Source organism: Giraffa tippelskirchi, chromosome 6 (assembly GCF_054371585.1).
Source record: "Giraffa tippelskirchi isolate mGirTip1 chromosome 6, T2T-mGirTip1v1.2.pri, whole genome shotgun sequence".
NCBI classification, from domain to species: Eukaryota; Metazoa; Chordata; class Mammalia; order Artiodactyla; family Giraffidae; genus Giraffa; species Giraffa tippelskirchi.
Window position 1 is genome coordinate 61,370,954 of NC_137280.1, and position 20,832 is coordinate 61,391,785.

At 41.7% G+C, this 20,832-nt stretch overlaps 1 protein-coding gene across 1 annotated transcript in view; it reads left to right on the top strand.

The window, feature by feature from the left end:
• The window catches only part of FER1L6 (fer-1 like family member 6), a 144,447-nt gene that overhangs the window by 107,788 nt on the left and 15,827 nt on the right, over window positions 1–20,832 (top strand). Inside the window, exons 32-38 of the mRNA XM_081498956.1 lie at window positions 65–190; window positions 4,209–4,336; window positions 8,758–8,928; window positions 11,675–11,835; window positions 14,037–14,179; window positions 17,083–17,171; window positions 17,630–17,728. Coding sequence (XP_081355082.1) covers window positions 65–190; window positions 4,209–4,336; window positions 8,758–8,928; window positions 11,675–11,835; window positions 14,037–14,179; window positions 17,083–17,171; window positions 17,630–17,728 — 917 coding nt within the window. The remainder of the gene's footprint in view (window positions 1–64; window positions 191–4,208; window positions 4,337–8,757; window positions 8,929–11,674; window positions 11,836–14,036; window positions 14,180–17,082; window positions 17,172–17,629; window positions 17,729–20,832) is intronic.

Sequence of the window (20,832 nt, forward strand, 5' to 3'; positions counted from 1 at the left end):
CTGTATGGTTTTCAGTGGAGCATATCATCATCCTGTTTCAACCGGTGGTGCTTTGTGGTTCCAGGGCTCCTTCTGCATCTACAAAAGCCTGGAGGATTCCAGCATCGAGGACAGCGGACAGCTGAGAATTCAGCAAGGGATTCCACCCAACCACCCTGTCAAAGTCCTGATTAGGGTGTACATTGTTGCGGTGAGGCATCCTCCTTTACTCTGAGGGGTTGTCTGAATCTCCAAGAGCTGTCACAACAAAGTATTATAGACTGGGTGGTATAAACAGCATTCCTTTTCTCCAGTTCTGGAAGCTGGAGGTCCATGATCAAGGTGCCATCAGAGCTGGTTTCTAGTGAGGTGTATCCTCCTGGCTTGTAGATGGCCACCCTCTTGCTGTGTCTTCACAAGCCTTTCTTTTGTGTGTGCGTTTGTGTGTGTGTGTCTGTGTGTGAGGGAGAAAGAGACACACATACAAAGAGAAGGAGAGAGGCAGAGAGAGGAGGGGAGATATGTTGTTTTCTTGTTCTTGTAAGGTCACTGGTTCTATCAGTTTAGGACACCACCCTTAGGACCTTGTTTAACCTTAATTAGCTCCCTAAAAGCCATGTCTCCAAATGCAGTCACATCAGGGGTTATGGCTTTGACACAGGGATTTTGAGAAAACACAACACTGTCCATAATAAGGGGTATAAAGTTTGGTTGGGCTTCCCTGATGGCTCAACAGGTAAAGTCTACCTGCAATGCAGATGATGCAGGTTCGATCCCTGGGTTGGGAAAATCCCCTGGAGAAGGAAATGGCAACCTACTCCAGTATTCTTGCCTGGGAAATCCCACGGACAGAGGAGCCTGGCAGGCTGCAGTCCATGGGGTCGCCAAGAGTCAGATGTGACTTAGCAACTAAATAACAATAGAGTTTGCTTGGTAACATGGACATTTGCTGGCTTTTCACTCAGCGAAAATATTCCCAAGCTGACAGGACCACTCTGTGTAGCTTTGTTTGCTCTCTGTGGTTGGATGCTAGCTGAGAAGAGAACCAAGTAGCACTGAAGCAGGAAGCTCACAGGCAAGTCAGCCAGTGAAAAGAACCAGGGCAGAACAGGGCAGCCGCCACTGCTCAAGCCTCCTGCTCCCACCCAACTATGCCTCTGCTCTGCTTCAGTCAGACATTTCATTTCCAGTATACTTCCAAGAAAACTATTATCTGCCCTAGGCTTCCGTTCTGATAGTGAGGGCACTGATATTTCGCTGTGAAACTTCTTAGCCTGATTGCCAGGAAGCCTGGGGCCAAATTGGGTGCTTGATCAAAGTGACCGTGTGCTCGACTTTCATGGTTCGTGTATTTGTATTGATCTCCTGACCTTGGAGTTGCTTTATAGCCATCTTATTGCATATTAACTTTTTGCTTACATTGCATAAAATATTTTTAAGAAACTGAAATGAAACATAAAACAAAGATGAATTATTCTTTAATGCTAAGGTAGAATGAAATGTACCCTTTCCATCATGCAGTTCTCATGTTTCCCTCATTATTAGTAGCGCTGTCATCATCACCATGACCACCACGTGTGAGGCATGTTCTACTCACTAAGGATGCTGTGATGGGAAAAAAAAACACAAACAAAAACAGTCCTTGCCCTCAAGGAAGTCACAATCTAGTTGGAAAGATGAGAAGTACTTGTAAAGTGTTACTGGCAATGCCAGTGGTCTATATTAAACACTCAGCCACAGGAGAATTTAGATAAATCTCAAAATTTTGTTCAAGAGATCACTCATGTCTTGGGAGAGATAATTAATGTGCATTCCTCAGGAAACAGACCATGCATTCAAATAAATTTGAGGAAATATTGTGCAAATAATAATTCATTTCCCTTGTCCAAACCCTGAGATACATAAAGCTCATTAGCACGCTGAATGCTCTGAGAATTACAGAAGCAAAGAAATTGATTTAACAGCTTGATTCTTTAGCAGCATTTTCAAACCTTACTGCCCACACCTATTTTTCCTCCCTACAGAAAACCCTGCCATCTTTTTCATGAATCAAATAGAACACAGGATCTGTATAGGAGGGAGGAGAGGGAGAGATCTCTTGGATCACAGAGACTGGAGAAGATTGTGATTGGTGTATTCATTTAGCAGATACCTGCCTCACGCTTTTATGTGTATACATACGTCCATGCATATGTGTATGTATATATCTATATTTATATACAGGGACCCTCTAGAATGCAGATCAGGTTCCTGCTCAGGAAACAGCATGGAGGAAGGAGGGCTGGGGCTGAAACTTGAGCACAGGCGGGGCTTGAACAAATGAAGAGTCAGAGAGTGTCAGCCCTGAGTTTTAGGGTGTAGGATAGACTATGGACAGCCTATGTTTTTCCTTGACATTTCCAGTAACAGTGATTATGTGTGGTTTGCTTTCTCACACTGATTTAATTACCTAAATAATTTAAATCTTGAAATCTCTTAATTTAATAAAAATACCAAAGAAGTAAAAAATTATACTACTTAAAAGTTGCATGGAGAAAGAAATCAAATCTGCTCAATTCTGCAATTCCATCCCCAGAAATAGCTTCTTATCCAAACACATCTCTATGTATTTACATTTGTCTACAACTACATCCAGGTATATATTTATATGTATATAAATATATAAATCCAGGTATTTATTTATATATATCCCACTTCATGCATTACATGTTGATCTTATATTTTCTTTCTTTAGTTAGTAATGTACCTGAACATTTTTCTAGATCACTTCATATAGGTCTTTTTCATTCCTCTTAGTAACTACCTAGTGTTTTACTGAATTAACATAGTATCCATTCATTTTCACTCATCAAAATTGGGAAGACCCTATCTTAAATCCTGGAGATAATGTAATGAACAAGACAGATAGTACTCTTGCTCTCATGGAGATAACTAGCTGGAGATGATATGAGGATTAGGAGGGTATAAAAATAACCACAGACAGATAAATAAGCAAGATAAATGTTAGAGATAACTGCCACATAAAGAATTAAAATTGGTGATGTAATCAACTATACTTCAACAAAAATAAATTTGGCGATGTGATGAGAGTAAATGGGGAAGGGCCAATTTTGGATTGAGTTTCTGCCTAAGTAATTGACATATAAGTTGTTCACAATTTTTCATCATTAAACAATATTCTAATGAACAACCTTGAAAATATGGCTTTGTGTGCTTGTGCCTTTCTGTCTGTAGGATAGAGTCCTAAAAATAAGACTGTTTCTTATCCAGCTCTCAACTCCGCAGTTTCTCCATCTTTTCCATATCTTTCCTCACCATCTCCCTACCCTGGTCCTCCCTGATGGAAATGGATCATTACTCAGCTGACCAGTGCTCAGTGCAAGACTGACGGGCTCATGCATTTCAAAGCCAACTGGTTTTAGGAGAAGCTTTTATGTCTAGCCCATAATTTTACAGACAAATCTCAAAGAGATGACTTGTTTTCTCCAAGATCACATGACTGCTTAGAACTGGAACTCAGATTCATGCCTTTTGCCTCCTCATCCAGGAGATTCCTCTTTACTCTGTGCCAACCAGTGCTTTCCATTGGGGAGACAACTCCAGAGAAAGCAGGACTTGAGCACAGCTGGAAACTTTTAACAGCCGAGTGGAAAGGCTACACGGTGGTTCCTAAACTTGGCTGAATCATCTAGGAAGTGTCTAAAAAATCTCAAAGTCCAGAAACAATTAAATATCTGGGGATAGAACTCAGTTCAGTTCAGTTCAGTCACTTAGTCCTGTCCAACTCTTTGTGACCCCATGGACTGCAGCACGCCAGGCCTCCCTGTCCATCACCAACTCCCGGAGTTTACTCAAACTCATGTCCATTGAGTCGGTGATGCCATCGAACCATCTCATCCTTTGTCATCCCCTTCTCCTCCCACCCTCAATCTTTCCCAGCATCAGGGTCATTTCAAATGAGTCAGTTCTTTGCATCAGGTGGCCAAAGTATTGGAGTTTCAGCTTCAGCATCAGTCCTTCCAGTGAATATTCAGGACTGATTTCCTTTAGGATGGATCTCCTTGCAGTCCAAGGGACTCTCAAGAGTCTTCTCCAACACCACAGTTCAAAAGCATCAATTGTTTAGGATAGAACTCAGGCATCAGTATTTCTTAAAATTCCCAGACAGTCCCTGTGCACAGTGTTGAGAACCAATGGACTGAAGGATTTTTTTTTCCCCTCTTCTCCAGGCATTTAATCTTAGTCCAGCTGATCCAGATGGCAAATCAGATCCCTACATTGTGATCAAGCTTGGCAAAACTGAAATCAAAGACCGGGACAAATACATCCCTAAACAACTGAACCCAGTATTTGGAAGGTCAGTGGCCATCTGAGTCTCATTGCACTGTCCTCTCTGCATTTGCTCCTGTGGTGTTTCTTTGAGGGTGGGGTTGGTGTGTAGAGCTGTGTGGGTCTGAGTACACAGTGAAGATTAAATGCTGGCTCCTGGTCATGATAACAGCCAATCAAGCCAATATTCATGGGGAAGGGCCGGATTCTTTCCTTGGTCTCCTTAGCAGTTTGGTTGTGCATGATCTTCATGCCCATGGTTTTCCAATAATGATTTTCCCAGATCTCAAATGTAAGAGGCCCCTTGAACAGTCATCAGGTTCAGCCTCCTGCCTTAGAGAGAGTTCCTTTTTACAGACCAGATAATCGAGGCCCAGAGCAGTTTAGAAACTTGTTCAAGTTCACACCACTCATAAGTAGAAGAGAAGGGGCCAGATGTTTAGTGTTTGTCTGTTACCAAAGGGATTTTTGCATCATATCATTTTGCAGTTCATTAGGGCTTCCCAGGTGGCACTAGTGGTAAAGAACTTGCCTGCAAATGAGATACACGTAAGAGATGTGGGTTCAATCCTTAGGTTGGGAAGATCCTCTGGAGGAGGGCAGGGCAACCCACTTCAGTATTCTTGCCTGGAGAATCCCATGGACAGAGGAGCCTGGCAGGCTATGGCCCATAGGGTTGCAAAGAGTCGGACAGGACTGAAGCCATGTAGCATGCATCACACTGCAGGCAAAAAGTTGAATTGCACTCCCAGTTTTCCTGCAAAGTGTTTACAAGGCATTGCATTTGTGTATGTTTAGGTGAGCCAGGGATTCTCCAGATCTCAGCAACCCTCCTCCAGGCCAGAATACTGGAGTGAGTAGTCTTTCCTTTCTCCAGGGGATCTTCCCAACCCAGGGATCAAACCCAGGTCTCCTGCATTGCAGGTAGATTCTTTACCAGCTGAGCCACCAAGGAAGCCCTTCAGCAACCCTATCACCCCATTTATCTTCTAAAAGGGTTGTGTTTGTGAGCCTGACTGCCATTAACTCTGGAGTCAAGCACACCCGAGTTTCACTTTGCCACATCATGCAGATGGCTTAACCTCTCTGATCTGTAGAGCAATAACAGTGACACTTGACCCTCATACGCCTTTAGAAGATTAAGTATGACAAGCACCCAGCATTGTCTACGACACTGCATAGTAGCTACTCAAAACGCATTAGCTTCCTTCCTCTCCACCTTGATAATGATTTTAGCAATGTACACATCTTAAGTGTATCTAATTCCTTTTATCCTGGAGTCCCAAGGACCATGGGATGAAATCTCTATCCACCTCATTTAAATTCATTTACACAATTGTGGTCGCTTTGGAACTTTTGACATTTGATCAGAACCAGCCTCTTACATGTTATTGCTCCCCAGGAAATACGACAATAAACCATCTTGCTTGTTCAGATTAAAGAGAATGATTAAAACGATGTGCTAGGGAAATGTACCCTTGCTTCCCTGATCCGGAGATGACCTTTATCATTACCTGCCGTTTATGTAACTGACACTTCATTTTGCCAAATGCTTTGTAGTCACTTTTTATGAGCTGCTCTCACCACAGTGCCATGAATTAGACTGGTTTTATAACCTCCATTTATGACCATTGTAAACAAAAGAGAGGCTGATGGGATATTCCTTCCTACCTCTAGCACTTCAGAGCCTCTTCCAGAAGCCTTCCAGGTGTAGATGCTTTGTTAGATGTGTATTTAATTGTTACTCAGGGAAAGATGCTGCTGGCTCAGTCTTGCAAAGTTCCAGCAGGAAACTTTGTGCCCGGCCTTATGGAGGGCTCTTGTGCCTGGGCTGGGATCTGGGGAACCCCTCTTTGAGACCCTTATAAGAGGATGTCACAGGCTCCTCCCCTGATGCCCTGTCCCCTGACCTGCCTTAGTTTTCTTCATAACCTCTAGCATGCATTGGTGTTTTTACTGTGTGTTTATGGTTGTTTCCCATCTCCCCACTAGAATGTGAGCTCCCTTCCAATGGGGACTCGGTCAAGTCTGTTCAGTGCTGTAACCGTAGTACCTAGGACAGAGCATGGCACAGAGCAGATGCTCTTTGAGTATCTGTAGAATTATAGAATAAATGAATGAATGAACAATGGACAAACAATCCTTCAGTCAGTTTTCAATGGGATTTCAGGGGACCCCGTTATTCTGAGGGGGTACACATCTGAAGAGTTGGAGATTCCTCATTTTCTTAATAACCGCAGTGCCTGGTACACATGGCACATATTATGATGTCTCATAAATGTCAAATGAACAAATGAATCAAAAAAAGAAGGAATAATTGGACAAAGAAACAATAGAGCATCTTTTCTCTGAAGATTCACAGTACTGAATGTTTCTATAAGGCTCAGGTTTTACCCATTTCATGGTGCATTCTCTTTTCTCACACCAACGTTGTATCTAGAAGTCGTATCACATTGACACCCACATTCGTATAAGTCTAATTTCCCCCCTGAGTGACTGGAAATCCAATTACGGCAAGTTGCTTTTGGTAGTTTTCCTAAGGAGAGCACTAATGAAAATTCAGGAGAGGTGAACCAGTGAGCGCCCAGCACACCATTTTGAGAGATGGATCAGAACATGTGAGCCCTCTGCCCTCTGTCATGGTTGCCAGGGGCAGCTAAACACTTAAGTCTTTCCTTGGTGGCAGAAGCTTGGTGATGGCTAACCTCAGAGGTGGCTGGGGGCTTTCTGGTGAGATGCCTCTAGAATATCCTTTACAGCTTCAAATCCAAATCTTGGAAACCCAGGGAGGCAATGCTATGTCTTTACATGGAAGAAATGATATCATTTTCTGCACAGCTGTATCCCTGGCCTGCTAGAGCTGCCTCAGTCAGTTACAGGCAAGGAGCTGTCCAGCATCTCTGCATTCTTCTCTCTGGGGAGGGTTAATTGGCTCTAGGCTATGCTGTGATTGCTCTCCCTACCACTCTGGAGAGTGAGAGTCGGGCTAAGTAGGCCTGACCTTGAAGGCCACAGCCCAGACAGGCCTGAGGACAACTGGGGAAATAATGGGCCCTCTATTCTCCTCTCCTCCCTGCCTCCTCTCTGTCCCTTGCTCCCAGACCAGCCCTCCCCACGTTGTCCCAGAGCAGAGTCAGGAACAGCTGGGGAAACATTGGTGTTTTAAGAACACATCTGCCTAAAATGCAGGCCTAGACTCCCAATTTAATTCTTAGTTACCTTCTCTAATGCTCAGTAGTACAGATAATGCATTGTTACAGGAAATCCGACATCATGCTTATTCCTCTCAACACTGCATTGGGGTGGGATTGTGGAAGGAGCATGGAATTAGGAGAAGGAAACTGATACTTATCTTAGTTTGACCTGAACTGTGATCTTAGGCAAGTCCCCTGTGTTCTCTGGACTTTAGTTTCCTTAGCTGTAAAAGGAAGCAATTGGATATGGTGATTTCTGAGATCCTGCACAATTCAAGGAAACATTTACTGTGTCTGCTTTCTGCAGCTGAAGTACAGGCTCTAACAATGCAGAGATGAGGAGGGCAGGTCTCTGTTCGCAAGGGGCTCAGAATCTTGTAGAGACACATCCCAGTCCTGCAAGTCTATATTTTCATGGTTTTCCATTGTCAATAGGATTTTCATCTCAAATAAACCCAGCTGATATTCCCTGATGAATCCACAATGGAGGGGAGAGGAAATGGCAATTTATTGGGCACCAATTGAATGCCTGGAAGTAAACTCTGTGCTTTATATAAACAAGATCCCATTTAACCACTATGCTATATTGTAAAGAAGACATATTTATCCTTGTGTACATGTAAAGAGGCCGAAAGAGTTGAAATAACTTTCCCAATGTTTTACAACCAGGAAGTGGCTGATTCAAAATGAAGATTAGAAATCAGTCCTGTTTGAGACCAAAATCTAAGGACTTTGCTCTTCCTCTTGCTGTCACCCTAGTTGAGACTATAAGATGTGACCCATGAGAGAGTAGATGATAGGCTACTGGAAATTGACAAAAGGGTTGGAAATTGTTTACATCTCATTGAAAAATTAGACTACATAAATATCCATTAAGTAGTAATTGGGTTGCTCAGTGTTTAGTGAGTTCCTATGGACTATAGGCCAATACTTGGTCACTTGATGCAAAGAGCCAACACATTGGAAAAGACCCTGATGCTGGGAAAGATTGAAGGCAGGAGGAGAAGAGGGCGGCAGAGGATGAGATGGTTGTATAGCATCACCGACTCAATGGACATGAGTTTGAGCAGGCTCCAGGAGATCGTGAGGGATAGGGGAGCCTGGTGTGCTGCAGTCCATGGAGTCACAAAGAGTTGGACATGACTTAGTGAGTGAACAACAACGAAGGACTGTAGGCAAGCTAAAAGTGAAACAGGAAAAAGTTCTCTGCAGCTCCAAATGCTGTTGATTCCTAAAGCCTCTGCTTGGACGGCAGGTCATTTGAGATCCAGGCCACGTTTCCGAAGGAGTCCTTGCTCTCCGTGCTGATCTACGACCATGACTTGATTGGGACGGACGACCTCATTGGTGAGACCAGGATTGACCTGGAGAACCGCTTCTACAGCAAACACCGAGCCATCTGTGGCTTGCAGAGTCAGTACGAGATGTAAGTTCTTCCTCCTGTGGAGACACTGTTGGTGTCTTGAGGCTGCAGCCCAGGCACTGGGAAGACCAGCTAAGACTCAATTTTAATATCTCATGGGCTCTATGTCAGCAGGGCTAGTTTGGGGAAATTGCTCACTGCACTTGAGGGTATTTGGGGCTGGGGAGGCAACGCTGATTTAGAACCCAGGGCAAATTCTTCAACAGTCGAGAGTTGAATTGTATTTGTTCAGTTGATTAGCTGGGCCTGGTGGACTGAGTTCTCAGTGAGGAATGATGCTAGAAGAGTGATTAACATAACACAAATGTCAATATCCTAGTTAATTACAACCAATGCTCACGAGTATTTACAATATACCATGCATGGTATATCTAATTCAGTTCTCCTCAAAACTCATTGAAGTTTTATTCCCATCTTACACATGAGGGAAAAGTGGATCCAAGTCTCTCTCTTTAAAAAGGTTTTTGAGTTCTGCTTAATTTTAGGTTTCTTTTTTTTAAGCATGGCTTATTTGATATCTTAAAAGAAAATTCTTATAAATATCAGCTAGGAAAATATATTAAAAAAGGAAAATATAAAAACATCTATTAGGCTTCCATGGTGTAATTTTAGAAATATTTTTGAATATGAAGTAATATATATATTCCTTGTAGAAAATTTAGGAAATACAGAAAGTACAAAATGATGCTCAAATTATTTCACTCATAGATAAAACTTACATTAAAGAGTTATATGTATTTATTTTAGTAGTTTTTCTATGCTGCGTGCATTTATAGTTGCTCAGTTGTGTCTGACTCTTTGAAACCCTTTGGGCTGTAGCTCACCAGGCTCCTGAGTCCATGGGATTCTTCAGGCAAGAATACTAGAGTGGATTGCCTTGCCCTTCAGGATATCTTCCCAACCCAGGCATCGAAACTGTGTATTCTGTCTCCTGCCTTGCAAACAGATTCTTTACCCATTGAGACATCGAGGAAGCCTTTTTCCTATGCTATTTCCCCTCAGAGTTGGAGTCATATTATCCATGCAATTTCCTAAGCTTCTTGTTGCACTTATACCTTATATCATAAGCATTCCATGATGTTATTAAATATTCTTTAAAATCATTATTTTAACAGCTCTGTGGTATTCTCTTATATGAATTTATTATACAATTATATAACCAATTTCCCTTCTTGAATTTCAGGGCATTTACATTTTTCTTCTTTATTCTATTAGAAATATTGCTGCTATGAGCATTACCATACAAAAGCCATTGCAAACCTTTCTGATAATTCATTCAGTGTTCATCCATAGACATGGATTTATTCCATTGAAAGGAATGCACACTTTAAAGACTTTTAATAATAACGTCCAGCTGCCTCTCCAGAAGGGGTGGACCAATTTAGGCTCTCATTAACATAGTCCAAGCATCTATTTCCTCCATGGAATGATTTTCAGACAAGTCTCTACTGCTGGCCTGTTCTGTGAGCCAAGAATGCCAGTTCAGTCTGGGGACTTCAGTGAATGTAGAAGCCTTCTGGGGTATTTACATCATTCTCAAGTCCCTGAGAGGGTACCATTCAGAGAATGATTAGCTGTGCACTGTGAAGTCAGTAAAGGAGACCACAAGCAAACGTGGTGTATCTTCTGTTCAGAAGAACTTCCTGACGGTGGAATTACCAGGTATCAGAATAGTTTAGTCAGGTAAGTTGTTCACTGAAGTCTTAAAAATAGACAAGAACACCTATTTCTGGGAAGGTCTATGTATGGTTCTGGGCCTGGCTTGGAATCTTTTTCAGGATCCTCATATTTCTGAACCAAGGTAGAAAACTGTTTTCCAGCCTTTTTTTTTTTCCTTCAGTGTTTAAGTGGATTAAATTCTGATGAATCCCACATCCCAGGGAGCAGAGAAATCCAAGCTTATCTCAGTCATGGTTCCTAGGAAGCATCTCATTGCAAGTTAATGATTTTTTTTTTAACCAAATAGCTTGTTTTTAAGGAAAGAAGGGGTTGGAAAGATCTAGAAACTCACCGCTAGGAAATGACTGATTAGAGAAATGGCACCTCAAGACTTCCTGCCCGGGATGTGAATCTACAATATGATTTTGGAAGAGGAGGAGAAAGGAGGGAAGAAGCAGAGAAACTGGAAGAATGAGCTTGGCTTTCTTCTTAGAAGTAGCAGCAGCCAAGTAGCTATTCTGCTAGTGACAGGACAAACTAAACCAAAACTACCTGCAAAGAAATCCGTAGAGACAGAGAGCACATTGATGATTGCCAAGGGCTAGCCTGGGCACGGGGAATGAGGAATGACTGCTTAAGGGGTAGCGAGTTTTCTTTTGTGGTGATAAAAATTTTTTTTGGCACTGGATAGAGGTAGTGGTTGCACAATATTATGAATATACCATATCCCACCAAATTGGTCAACTTTAAAATAGCCAATTTTGTTATGTGAATTTCATTTCAGTTTTTTAAAGGATCCATTTGTTTAATATGTATATATATATATATATATGAAGCTACCTGAAAAGAAATGTTCTGTCAAGCTACTCAGAAGTTCTGCCTTTCATACAAGCACATATATGCAGAGGTATTGACCAGAAAAGGGAGAAAACAAAATAAACAAAAACACTATCCCTAAGCATGTAGAATGTCAAGTTAAAGCTAAAGGACACCACACAGGTCATACTTAGGTGGTCCTTTCACAGAGATCTTGGGGGGCGGCTCCTGAGGAAGCCCAGATGTCACCCTCTGTCCTTCGTCCACTTTTCAGAGAAGGATACAACGCCTGGCGAGACACATCCAAACCCACGGAAATCCTCACCAAGCTCTGCAAAGACAGAAAGCTGGATGGCCCCTACTTCCGCCCTGGGAAAATACAGATAGGAAACCAGATCTTTTCTGGAAAAACAACCTTTACCGAGGAGGACACGGGTAACTCCCCACAATGTATCCTGCTGAAGTGGTTCTTTTGAAAAGCCTGCTGTCAGTGGTATTGATGACTGAAGGCAATGGTCATCTACTGTAAAGTTAATGCATGGAAAAGTAATGAGGAGGATGAAGATCACTTATAATCCCCAAATTCAGAGATAATGATGGTGCATGGTGGTATATTTCTTCACAGTGTGTGTGCAATATGCTACATTTTTACATAATTTTAAATATGCCATATATATATATATATAGTTTTGTCCTCTGCCTATACTTCCAATAGATTATGATAATTCTCCTTTGTTCTTTGAAATGATCCTTGAAAATTTTCTATTTTATGGCTATGACATTTCCATTGTGTCCATTTTTATGGTGTCACTTAATGCTTCCATGAACCTTCTTACACATATTTGTGCATATTTCTGATGAGTCTACAGTATATATCATAGAAGCAGAATTGTGTCAGAAGATAGACAATATCTTAAAATGAATATTATATAGAATAAATACTTGGACACAACTCACATTACCCCCATAAGTGTTACATCAACAACTCTCCTATTCCAACACCAAGAAATAGATTTTTCCATGTGAGCAACATAGAACATATCAGGAGGACCCCAGAAAGCCTTTCATAAATTTAGGGTGAAAAAAGAATCCACTTTAAGGATGTAAAACAATTCCTGTACTATCACACCTATCCATTTGATGCTTTAAAATTACCTATATATGGTGCAGTGCTTTTGATGCAAAAAACCCAATTATGTACATGCTACAGGGTGTTTTGATACTCTGTTGATCCCACCACTTTAATGCCAAGATTTCTTTTTACCTTGTTATTTTGGTCTCAAGAAATTCTAAGAGGTTTTTCTCATGCAGAGTAATTGACATTTAGTGTATTAATGATATAGATGAATTTCTGTGAGAAGAATACTTTTTCACAATATACTCTATTAAGACAATTTAGTCCCTTGGTCACTATTCTACATCTCATGATTTGCCCACCAAAACCCTGAAATTATGTTCATCAAGATCAGTTCTTGACTGATTAAACTTTATGACAAAGATTTAATTCAATTACTTGCTCACTCTATCGACTTTTACTGACTATAATTATTGCTGTTGTGAGATTCTCTTGGTAGCCTTTTATTTCTTTGTTTAAACCAAGTTCAACTTTCCTGTGTCAAATTTGGCCATTCTAAAGTTTGTCGAGAAGATTTTATTTTTTCAACAATTTTTGTCTTATTTGGCAAGTATTTTTTCTACCAATAGTTTTTATCATGAATTACCTTTTTCAAAAATAAAATGATAGATCATAGTATCTTTTCCCTGAGTAGGTGTTGGTAGGAGTGAGAGATCTCAAGCAATAATGAGAAGAATCATAAGACATCAGTGAGCACATATTATGTCTATTTCACCACCTTGTTTAGGGCCACTCTGGCTCCCCAGGCCCTCTCCCACTATAGTGTTAGCAAATAGCTTTATAACTCCGGAAAAAGTACCCTCTCTTGTCCCTTGAAGCCAAGTTTGTGATTCATAGACTGAAGGAATCTGATTCAAGGGGTGAAGGGAGTCCTGTACTCCAAGACCCTGTCCTGTGCTCTGAGTCCTCTGATCAACCCATCTCATTTCCCAATCTCTTAACTTTTTTTCTTAATTAATTAATTTTTTTATTGATGTATAGTTGATTTAAAGCATTGTGCCAGTCTCTGCTATACAGCAAAGTGACTCAGTTATACACATATTTACATTTTTAAAGTATTCTTTTTCATTATAATTTATCCAAGAAGATTGGCTATAGTCCCTTGTGCTGTACAGTAGGACCTATTCTAAACATAATAGTTTGCATCTACCAAATCCAAACTCCCAGTCCATCCATCTCCCTAGCCCCCTCCCCCTTGGCAACCACAAGTCTGACCTTTATGTCTGTGAGTCTATTTCTATTTCAAAGATAGATTCACTCTTAACTTTCAATCTCTTTCCCCCTCCCACCACTCTACTCCCACCTCTTTCCATTTTATTTGTCTTATTTCTTTTTTGCTATCTCTTCTCTCTACCTGTATATTTTCTCTCTACTTGCATGTTTAAATAAGCCTTTCAAACACTTTAAGGGAGTGTTTGAAAATGTATCTGACAGTTCATCACTGTCCCCTTACAGGAACACGCATCTGACAAGTCTCTTTATTTTTCTCTCTTCCATGCAGATGAGACGGTGGAGTCATATGAGCACTTGGCCCTCAGGGTTTTACACTCTTGGGAGGATATTCCAGAGGTTGGATGTAGGCTGGTTCCTGAGCACATAGAAACACGGCCACTGTACCACAAGGATAAGCCCGGAATGGAGCAGGTAGTGGCCCGGGAATGTTCATTCCCAACGAACGAGACTTTTGCCCTAAAAGTCAATCTTGTTTGTGCCATATAGTAATGGTTCTCAACTAGGGACAATTTTTCCCCCTCCTAGTCTGGACATTTAGCAATGTCTGAATTATCAATATTTTTGGTTGTCTCATGTGGGTGAGGGTGCTACTGGCTTCTAGTGGGAAGAGGTCAGAGATGCTGCTAAACATCCGATTTTGTACTGGGCAGCCCCCCACAACAAAGAATTATTCAGCCCCAAGTGAATGTTAAGATTGAGAAACTCTGCACTAAAATCAGAGTTGGATTTATTACTCTTTCCTTTTTATGATTTGAGTAATCAAATTCTTTCAGAAGAATATTGACATTTAAGAAAATTCAAAACCCATTTGATGTACCCAAGAACTTGTCCAAAATCTATCAGTAACCACACAGCCTACTAGTTTTCCCAGAGAGGCAATAGATGGAGACTTACCTTGAAGAATTAGCAAAAACAAGCTGTGTGGAAGATAACTAGAGATCTGGGTTATGAGTTGGAAGGGAAAAGGAAATAACTTTATTAAGAAACTTTTAATGTCCTAGACTCCTTGTGGAAATAATATTACTCAATTAGGATAACTGTGGATATATTTATCCATATTATGGCCATTTTGAGAGTGAAAGAGGGCATTATCAATAATTAAGCTGCTACAAAGGGCCCACGCCAGGGTTTTCCTAGACAAACAGAGGCGTAGGGGTCACCTAAGCCTTATTTCTTAATATTGCCTCGTGATGAAATTATTAGGATCCTTACTTCTAAGAAATTGAGGTTAGGAGAGTTTAAGTAGCTTGCATAAGGTTACTCAGCTGGTAAACAACCTGCCTGCAATGCAGGAGACCCCGGTTTAATTCCTGGGTTGGGAAGATCCCCCTGAGAAAGGATAGGCTACCCACTGCAGTGTTCTTGAGCTTCCCTGGTGTATCAGATGGTAAAGAATCCACCTACAGTGCAGGAGACCTAGGTTCAATCTCCAGGTTGAGAATATCCCCTGGAGGAGGGCATGGCAACTCACTCCAGTATTCTTGCCTGGAGAATTGCCATGGACAGAGGAGCCTGGTGGGCTACAGTCCATGGGGTTGCAAAGAGTTGGACATGACTGAGCAACTAAGAACAGCACAACACAGCTGGGATTTAACCCAGACAGCTTGAGTCCCTAGTTCTGTCCCAGCTCTGAATTCACTCACTGTGTAGCCTGGGCAAAGCAAGTGAGCTTGACTGTAATGGGGCAGGAAGACCCACACTGCTATCCCAGCCATGGTGGAATATAAACCTAGTGATAGCATGTGTGTGGGTGTCTGAAAAGAATACACTTCTATCAAATATAGAAGCTTATGGTTATTTCTTAAGATTTACTACCAGATCTTTGAAATCTTTTGGTTACTGGTATCCCTCATTTTGCCTGTCAGATGTGGCTTCTTTTTTAAAGGTGAATGTTAATGTCTGTTGCCTGGAAAAGTCCATGGACAGAGGAGCCTGGTGGGCTACAGTCCAAGGGGTTGTGAAGAGTCAGACACAACTGAGTGACTGAGCACGTAATGTCTCTTTAGAGACCCTAAGAATATAATCCTTCATTGAATTGGAGTGGGTAGCCTATCCCTTCTCCAGGGGATCTTCCCAACCCAGGAATCGAACCAGGGTGTCCTGCATTGCAGGCAGATTTTTTACCAACTGAGCTATCAGAGAAGCCCAAAATTGGTTCCTCACTTCCTAAGTGCTAGCTCTTCACTTACATTGTCCCTTCCTCTGGAAATCCTCTTTTTGTCCCCCTAGCCAAAGCTCCTCCTTCACCCAAATCCTACGAATCCTCCCCACTCTGTTGACAGCCCCACTTACTTCATATAAAATCTTCCCTGACCATCCCAGCCTTTGCTGATCACTCACCTTCTTGCCTGAGCTGACAGAGCACTTAGAGTACATACAACAGAGCTGAACATAGAATCCACTGGACCTTCTTCCCACCTGGGCTTTCACATCCCTTGAAACAGGGTAAATTTTGGTGTATGGAGTCCAGAGCAATGGATGGAAGGTCCTATTCTATCACTAATTAGCCACAGGACTTCGGATAATTTCTTTGTCTTCTCTGAACCTTCGTTTCTTGTGGCTAGGGGTGAGCATTTGTGGAGCTAGTGGATGTTAAGGTACATTGGAGGCAATGAAGCATGGTACTTCTGACAGATAGTAGAATCTCTGTAATCCTTAGGGGTTGGTAAGAAAAGCCATGTCTCTATAGAGTCAGCAGATAAGATTTGAATTCAGGCTCTGCCATATACTGCTTGTGTAAATATGTGCAAGACATTTCTCATCTGCCAAGTAGGAATTTCTACCTAGTGGAGATATTGGAGGAATTAATGAGACAATGCTTTCAATTGCACAGGGCTACATCTACCACATAGTAGGTGCTCAATAAGGTTTGCCCTTCTCTTGATATATGCTCTAATTTTTAATAAAAATGTAAGTTCTGTCTTTGTCAACAAATATTCTAAATATAGTTTGGATAATATTATTATATTATATTTACCTAATAACTATTCCTAGTAAAGTGAAAGTGTTAGTTGCTCAGTCATATCTGACTCTTTGCGACCCCATGGACTGTAACACACCAAGCTCCTCTGTTCATGGAATTCTCCAGGCACAGATACTGGAGCGGGTTTCCATTTCCTTCTCCAGGGGATCTTCCTGACCCAGGGATTGAACCTGAGTCTCTTACGTTTCCTGCATCGCAGGTGGATTCTTTACCATCTGAGCCACCAGAGACTCAACCCTAGTAAAGGGATCTGTTAAAACTGTTAATGGTCAGTGTCCATGTGGTAACCATACTTTCCCCCCAAAAGCTAGTGTCTTCTTTTCTTAACAAGGGCCGTCTGCAGATGTGGGTGGATATGTTTCCTGAAGATATGCCTCAGCCTGGACCTCCTGTTGACATTTCGCCAAGGAAACCCAAAGGGTAAGTAGTTGCAACCTCATATTCAAGGAAAGAGACCATGGTGGCAGACTAAAAGACCTGGTGTCCTGACACATTACATCAATTAGCTGACACCCAATGATCATGCCTCACTTTCTACCTGGTCAATTACATCAGGAGGTGAGTGGTGGTAGTAATAGTAGCAATGGGGATCAAAATGGGGGCCCCTGTTTTATGGTAAGAGACCTGAGTGTCAACATTCTTCCATATTCTGAAAAATGTTGGCTAATGGAAGGAAGATCTGCTCAGAGAAATTCATATTTTTGATGATTCCAGCTGGGACACTTGGTTTTGATGGAACGAAGTCTTTTAAGTCTTAATATTTTGAACTCGGTAAAGTGGAGGAAGCTTATAGACTCAAAACAATACCAGAATCACATAGACACCAATCGACTCAACCTCCAGGGTCTTCAACCTACGTCTCCCTTCCCTTATCCCAGGTATGAACTGAGAGTAACCATCTGGAACACAGAAGATGTCATTTTGGAGGATGAGAATATCTTCACAGGACAAAAATCGAGTGATATTTATGTTAAAGGGTAAGACCATCAGCAAGCTCCATCCACCCTTTCCTTCTCCTTTTCACCCCTTAACCCCCAACCAAACTATGCCTCGTGGAAGGCACTCCACCCACACCCCACAAAAGGAGGCTTTCTTACTCACCTTGTTAGAAAAGTCACTTTCTTTGTCAAATATTTGGTCATTTTACTAAGAATGATTATCTCATGAAATATTTTTGTGAAGAAATTTTGTTTATATAAATGTCTCTTCCTGTTAAATGTTGACGGCCTAAACTTTTTGAATGACATTCAAAATATGTTTACATCAGCAGGAAGTAGTGAGCTATAGTGCTATTGATGAAAAATTAAGTGTTAAGATTATAAGCATGCATGCTAAATTGCTTCAGCCCTATCTGACTCTTTGCAACCCTATGGACTGTAGCCCACCAGGCTCCTCTGTCTATGGGATTCTCTAGGCAAGAATACTGGAGTGGGTTGCCATGTCCTTCTCCAAGGGATCTTCTTGATTCAGGGATTGAACCTGAGTCTCTTATGTCTCCTGCATTGGCAGGCAGGTTCTTTACCACTACCACCACTTGGGAAGCCCACAGTGAAGTGAAGGTCTCTCAGACGTGTCTGACTCTTTGCAACCCCCATGGACTACACAGTCCATGGAATTCTCCAGGCCAGAATACTGGAGTGGGTAGCCATTTGCTTCTCCAGGGGATCTTCCCAACCCAGGGATCAAACCCAGGTCTCCCACATTGCAGGTGGATTTTTTACCAGCTGAGGCACAGCCTAACACAAAAGTTGGAATTTATACCTTTTCACTTGCTAGTTTTACTGATGAAAAGGATACCCACCTAGGACCTAGGAAACTAAATATTTTGCATTTCTCTCTTACATCTTGGCTATGACACAAATGCCTTTGTAGGTTTCCTTTAGCCCCTAGTCAGGGAGGGAAAGTAGGTGGAAGGTAGAGAATCAGAAACAGTATGACTTAAACATGTACCCTAATCAAGAGGGAGGGGACATATGTATACATATAGCTGATTCACTTTGTTGTACAGCAGAAACTAACACAACATTGTAAAGCAGTTACACTCCAATTTAACAAATAAGAAAAGAATTGTGGTTCTTTTAGCAGGAAAATTTCAAAGAAACAAAAAATAATTTTTATCTCCATAAACTCTGAGGAAGTTAAGAAATTATTCAGAGGTTTTCAAAATAAATATTGCATAACCTAAGGCATTCTATGATTTAAAAAATTAGAATAACTATCATAATAACATATAGAAGTTATCTATAATAATAACTATAGATAGCTTCTCATCCAAAATCTTCTCTATAAACTACTTGTCTTCAAACAAAATATTCAGTATACTCTCAAATGCAAACAATAAAGCATAAATATTATTGTAATAAAGTGTACCTATTTTTTAACAACAACAACAAAAATGTGTCCTCAGATAAAACTCATCTCAGAAACAGTAAATTTATCTCAGCTTTATCTCTTTGTTTTCCCCCAATAAGAAACTGTCTTCCTCATTGACACTCTCATTTCTGGTATGCCATTAAGTGAAAATGAAAGTCACTCCATTGTGTCCGACTCTTTGCGACCCCATGGACTATACAGTCCTTGGAATTCTCTAGGCCAGAATACTGGGTGGGTAGCTTTTCCCTTCTCCAGGGAAGAGAAGATCTTCCCAACCCAGGGATCGAACCCAGGTCTCCTACATTGCAAGCGGATGTTTTACCAGCTGAGCCACAAGGGAAGCCCAAGAATACTGGAGTGGGTAGCCTTTCCCTTCACCAGGGGATCTTCCCAACCCAAGAATTAAGTCGTATTCATTTTAGGTCCCAAATAGCTGTCAGCAGTATCCATTCTCTTCATCGTCACCACATCATCATCATCATCTTTTCTTTTTCAATAATTTTATATATTATTTAATTTTGGCTGTGCTGGGTCTTCATTCCTGTGTGGGTTTTTCTCTAGTTGTGGCAAGCCAGGGCTACACTTTGTTGCAGTGTATGGGCTTCTCACTGTTGTGGCTTCTCTTGTTGCAGAGCACAGGCTCTAGGACATGTGGGCTTCAGTAACTGTGGTTCCTGGGCTCTAGAGCACAGGCTCAAGAGCTTCAGAGCACAGGCTTAGCTGCTCCAAGGCATGTGAGATCTTCCTGGACCAGGAATTGAACCCACATCTCCTGCTTTGACAGGAGGATTCTTTACCACTGAGCCACCAGGAAAGCTCCACAATCATCATCTTTTCCTCCATCATTTCTTGCTGGGGTCACTGAAATATCAATACTATCTGAATTGGTCTCTCTATATTCAGTCTTAACCTCCAATAATCCATTCTCCACATTGAAAAATGAGTTATCTTTTAAAAACACAATGTGATCACATCAGTCCTGTACTTAAAACCCTTTAATGACATCCTATTTTCTCTGGACAAGGATCTAAAGTCTCTCATAAGTCCTAAAATATCACATATAATGAGCTGCTACCTATCACCTCACTGGATCAGTACACTCCCTTGCCTTCTCTAGTCACACTGAGCTTCTCTCCTGTCTTAGAATATGTCCTTACTTCTTCCATAGGGCTTTTGCATATCCCTCACTGGTGACTTCTTCCACCCCATCCTTTTCCCTCCATCCTCTCCCCTCCATGACTGTGGCTCCACAAAGGCAAGGATCACCTCTGCTCGCTCCCTGTCACCCCCTAGCACCTAGCTCAGCCCTTGCCTCATAACAGATGCCACACATACATTGATTGGCCGAGCACCATCTTTAACTAAATAAAGGTACCCTTAGGGCTTCCCCCATAGCTCAGTTGGTAAAGAATCCGCCTGCAATGCAGGAGACCCCAGTTTGATTCCTGGATTGGGAAGATCCACTGGAGAAGGGATAGGCTACCCACTCCAGTATTCTTGGGCTTCCCTTGTGGCTCAGCTGGTAAAGAATCTGCCTGCAATGCGGGAGACCTGGGTTCGATCCCTGGGTTGAGAACACCTCCTGGAGAAGGGAAAGGCTACCCACTCCAGTATTCTGGCCTGGAGAATTCCATGGACTATACAGTCCATAGAGTCAGAAAGAGTCAGACAGACTGAGCGACTTTCACTTTCACTACCTAAATAAAGC